Here is a 5,464-nt window from a genome sequence, read left to right as displayed (position 1 = left end):
TCGTCTGACATACTTTGGACATGTTATAAGGAGAGACAGGTCTTTAGAGAGGGACATCATGCTGGGTAGAGTAGAGGGACAGCATAGGAGGGGATGACCCTCTATGAGGTGGACTGATTCAGTGACTGGGGTAATCGGGATGGGTGTGTCAAAGGCAATGAGATTGGCACAGGATAGAGCACGGAAACGACTCGACGGCACATAACAACAGCAACAACAACAACAACATTATTTCTATTTTACTTCTAATACTATCTAACTTAGCTTAAATGTCCAAATGCCCATATCAGTGTCTAATGATTTGCTAAAAAACCAGCAGATTTATTTTCTGTTGGATGCATATACCTAGTGTCCAACATTACAGAATATTACTATATGAAGACTGAGCCTCGCTGAATCACATTCACCATCTAGCTATGAGGTTGACTGACAGGTTGGATAGGTTTGAATTTAATCTTAATGAAAAAGGGGTTGCACTTAGGTTTAAGAGTCTTCTGGTAGGTTCAAATAAAGGATGCACTGATATTCAGAGAATGGAACTGCTGAAGAGAAAGAGAACTGAGTATTTTCTTATTATGGTTCCCTGAGTACAAAAGACATTCTTTTAAAAGCACCGGTTTTAAAATGATATATAATCTCTTATTTAACTTTTTTCCTCCTGAAAGAATTAGATATACAGTCTAAGTCTTTAATGAAAATAAAATTAATACATCATTAAGACAGTGTTTTTATAGTCTTTTAAAATACTAACTATAAAATGGGCATTTGAAGCCTTTTTACAAAAAATACGTATCAGAAAAGATGGCTGCTGAAGAATGGGAAATATTCTTAGATTTCTTGCCCTTGGAATAATGTATACTGAGAAGCCTAAACACTTAAAGGATTTACATACATATGTTGTAGCTGAAATAGTGACTTCCCATTTACCAGTAACCACAATTAAAAAAACTGCTACAATTTAGACAAGATTTAGTGAACTGTGTAATGTTACTAAAAAAACAAAAGCAGTTCACAGCAATCAACCAAATCTTTGCCCTCTACATATTTTTAATTAAGAATCAACAGTTTAAGAATTACCTTTCCAGAATGGAAAAATATGCTATGTCAATTAATATGATAGTAAGTTACATTTGGGCTTACTTAAGAACAGTCCTAAGCAATTAAGTCCATCATGATTGAATAAAAAGTGCAGCATCTGTGTCTCAGAACACTTATAACTCCTTCACTTTACTCAAGTCATCTTACTATACATACTAAACACTACAAATTCTACACTCTTTGTTCAGGATTTTTCATTACATCAGTTTTCTTTTCCCTAAAAACAGGAAAAGATTTCTACTATACTGCAAAACATGTTGGGCAGTTAACCAAAAGGGTGGCAGTTCAAATCTTCCAGTTGCTCCTCAGAAAGATAGCCTCAAACATCTGATGGAGGGTTGCGGTGAGTCCACTCAATTCAATGGCATTCAGTTTGGATTTGGAGTTTTATTTTAGAGCATTAAGATTAGATTAACAATATCTTATATGCAAAGGCTAGAGTGTGAAATCAGCATTTCACTTAGTGAGCTTAGAGAAAGCTCATTACTTTAAAATATTTAAAGGCTTATAAACATGCCTTCCATAAAGCACTACTGATTTATAAAAACATGACCAGTAACTATATTGATCTTCAGATAACAAGAACACGTGTTAAAAATCAGAAAGCCTCAAAAAACATACAAATAGATTTGAAATAACTCCAAGCTTAAGTTACATGTCTATGTTGTTCTTGCTGATATGTGCCATCAAATCAGAAGCAAGCCACTCATAGCTTACCCTCTAGTGGGTTTTCAGAGGTATAGGAGACTGCCAATCTTTCCCTTGAGGAGCAGCTGGCGAATTTGAATTACCTGCCTTTGGGCTGATAGCACAACTCCTTACCACTAACTAAGCCACCAAAGCTCCCTTACACATCTTTATATTTTTTAAAATGTTAAGATCTAAATTAATATTTTCATTTTTAGCTTCCTGTCTCGCAAAATAATCCAAACCATACAATTCTATCATTTTTATCCTGTAGCACAGGAATTTTTTTCTGCAGAAGTAACTTTTAAAATAAAATTAAATTTAATCTGATTTTATTTAAATTCTAGAAGTTTATATTCATTCTAACAAAAATATAAGGGCTAGACAAAAAGAATCTCCAATAATATCTGACAAGAAAGTATTCTATTGCTACAACTAACTTAAAATAAATTTCATTCATCACAGTAAAAATGTCAATCAAGCTACATTATGAATATACATATGATATGATATAAACTCTAATGCTTTTTTCTTCTAGTGCAATTTCTAAGGGGAAGAAAAAAAGAGGTATAGTTCTAGAAAAAGCATGTTATTATGTGCCATCGAGTCAATTTGGACTCATAGCAACCCTATGTACAACAGCTCTAAACCCTGTTGTATACTAAGTCAATCTCATTTTGTCTGACACACCTACCTCCATTACCCTAGTGACTGAGTCAATCCATATCTTGTGCTGCGGTTTCCTCTCTTGTGCTGTCCTTCCAACCTCCCAAGTATGATGTCCCTCTGCAAGTATTAGTTCCTCCTGGCAACATGCCCAAAGTATGTCAGATGGAGCTTCATAATCCTTGCCTCCAAGGAGCAGCCTGCCTTCACCTTCTCCAGGTTGAACCTATTTGTTCTCCAAGCAGTCCATGGTATATTCAGTACTCCTCTCCAGCACCACAGCTCAAAGGTAACAATTCTCCTTCTAGTCCTGACATCATCCCTAGCCCTGACAACCCCAGAAAACAATAATGGAAAGCAGCTAATCCCTCTGTAAACTAAAGATAAAACCCTGCAGATGACGTTTATAAGAAAACAAGGTTTGATGAAAAAGAAATAAAAGCACAACTAGCTGGACTAAACACAGTAAGGTTGTTTGTTTGTTTTTTTAAAAAAGGTTGCATTTTAATTGTTACCAATCAAATCAGGGGAGTCAATGGTCAATCATTTGAGCTACAAGAGACTTACAGAGCACGGCCACAGCTCCCGACTCGAACATGAGACATTCTTCTTTATGCCTAGTTTCCACTATGAGACTAAAAGGTGGGGGATCCAATTTGTGATAGATTCGAAATCCTTTGCTGAACGCCATTCTCCTTTCTTCAGAGGCAGCCCTGTGAAAAACCCAGAAAAAGTAAGCAAATGAAGCTAATGTTTGCTTCTGCAGCGTTGACTACAAGGCATCCAAAGATCCCTCCCTGCCATGTTTGGATGGGAGGGATGGGGTAGGAAAGGAATTGGGGGGGGGGGGGAGAAGCTGAGGGAAAGAATGGATTATTCCAAAATTAAGTCGCCACTTGATTTTACTATAAAGAAAGAGGAAACCAATTCTCATGGCAAAGCAAGCCAAGGTTTTATCATTTTAAGTCTACCAATGGTTTGGTTAAGATGAGTTTCCTGTTTAACGCCTATTGAAAGGGAAAACGTGAAGCGTAGTTCATTCCGAGTTGTTTATCAGCTTCCTGCTTCTGGATTTGTCACTACGTTGAAATCGAACCCAGCAGGAAAGTTCAAGTCGTTTCTTGCGGGAAAGGAGAGGAGGCGGGAGGGAAGGTTAACCAAGCGTCTTCAAAGCTCCTTAAGGGAGCGAGAGGAGGGAAAGGATTAGCTGACCCGCAGCTCCCCGGGAGGCGGCGAAGGGCAGAGGAAGCGGCACAGGTTTCAGCCGCCTCCTGCCCACCACAGGTTCCAAGGGACAGCAGTCAGGCGCCGGTAGACATTAATAGGCATCAGGAACGGTCACGACTAATAAGAATAAGATTCCTAGTGTTTCTCGTAGGTTCTGGGCACCCGGTAACGGAGAAAGTGGCTCCATTCCAAAGGAACGGAGGCCGAGTAGCCCATTCCCTCCATGAAGCATGAGAAGACATGACCCGGCGCCCGGAACCTCAGCGTTCCCTTCCCGCGGGCAGTCTGACAGCTGCTGTCACCAGAGCCCCTGGCCCGGTGCGGCGCCCCGCACACCCAGTCCTACCCTCACTGCTGCCCCTCCCCTGCACCAGCTCTTCAGTGGAATGGCCCCGCGCCCCGCTCCCGTCCTGGCTGCCGCGGCAGAGACTACCTCCACAAACATCCGCCTGCAAGCCGGGCGGCGGGTGGGTCTTGCTGCAGCCGCTCCCCGCCCCCCGCCGGGGAGCTCACCTCTTCCTCCGGCTCCTCCTCCTCCTCCCGTAGCCGCCGCCGGAAGCGTCACTTCCGCTCCAGCAGGCCCATCTCTTCCGCATTGCGCCGCGGCGGGGGGCGGAAGACCCGCTCCTGGAGGGGGAAGGGGAGGGGCCTCAGGTCGCTAGGCCCCGCCCACGCGAGGGGGCGCTGCGGGCCTGGTACCTGCAAGGTGTCAGCCAGGCCACCTGCCGAGACTTCTCAAGGCCTGTTCCTCAGGCTTCAGCTGTAGGTTCCACCAGAATAGAGGCAGGAAGAGTGAGGTTCCAGTCCTCCGTTGGTCTCTCAGCGTGGATCTTTACCAACTCTATCCGGGAGCGCCAGGAAGGGGCTCTCGAGGAAAAGCTTTGCTAGTGATAAGTACCCAAGATGGGTGGCAGGACCACCCCCTGCAGCCCTCGCTGGGCCTGACGGGTGAAGGGGAGGATCCTACTGGGTTCCCCGTTCACTCGTTCACTCGCTGGGCCAACCAAGTGGCGCCTGAAGAGCTGTCCATGGTGTCTAAGAAGAGCTCAGAGTTCTCATTCAGGAAGAAAAATCGGTGCCTTCTTTGGGACACTTCACCGCCTTTTCTTCCATCTTGTGTATTTTGCAGACTTCAAGGAATACTATAAGAAAGTGGAAATGTATAATCCAGTCTTTAGAGTTGTAGAGGCAACTCCAGATGAAACTGCATGAGTAACTAAAGGGATGTAAACCTTTTATTTCACCCTATTTCTAATGAAAAATAATATATCCTGTAGATATCTTGGTCTGTTTCCACTTAAAGAAACTAAATACGGTATTAAGTCAAAGCAAACAAGGCCAAAAGGAATTGAAAACGTGAGGAAACCAGCAGTCTGAAAACTGTTTCCACTTGCTCTGCTTTACCTCTTCCCCTTCTTGGTTTTGCTGCAGAAGCAGAATTTAAATTCGATACATTGCAAAAAATCGTTTCCTTCCAAGTCTCTGTCATATGATTTAACATTTCTTCATCCATTTTAGAGAAGCTAAACCTAGCATTGGTTTGGCATATACTAAAGTAGATCTAACACAAGAGAAGAGAAAGCCACACCTACATCAAGAAGAAGTGTAACTCTGGTTTAGTGTTGAGAACAAGTTTTCTCTTACTACTGCCTCCCTAGAAATATGCTTAAACTTTCTGTAGTCATTATGGGCAGCAGTCTCAGAAAGAAACTCCGAGATTATTTTAATTAGGAGGAGCTCTGGTGGTGTGGTGCTTAGGGAGTTGTGCTAGCCCAATGTTTCTAAG

The 5,464-nt window shown here is 42.5% G+C and overlaps 1 protein-coding gene across 1 annotated transcript in view; it reads right to left on the bottom strand.

Annotated features, from left to right (window-relative positions):
* Window positions 1–4,274, bottom strand: part of SYNJ1 (synaptojanin 1) — a 153,584-nt gene extending 149,310 nt beyond the window's left edge. Inside the window, 2 exon segments of the mRNA XM_006886798.1 lie at window positions 3,019–3,164; window positions 4,192–4,274. Coding sequence (XP_006886860.1) covers window positions 3,019–3,164; window positions 4,192–4,274 — 229 coding nt within the window.
* Window positions 4,275–5,464: the final 1,190 nt, after the last annotated feature.

The sequence above is a fragment of the Elephantulus edwardii genome, unplaced genomic scaffold, assembly GCF_000299155.1.
Source record: "Elephantulus edwardii isolate Elephantulus edwardi_28Jun2011 unplaced genomic scaffold, EleEdw1.0 scaffold00051, whole genome shotgun sequence".
Classification (NCBI taxonomy): Eukaryota; Metazoa; Chordata; class Mammalia; order Macroscelidea; family Macroscelididae; genus Elephantulus; species Elephantulus edwardii.
Note: the sequence above shows the minus strand (reverse complement) of the source record. Positions and strands in the feature narration are given on the sequence as shown.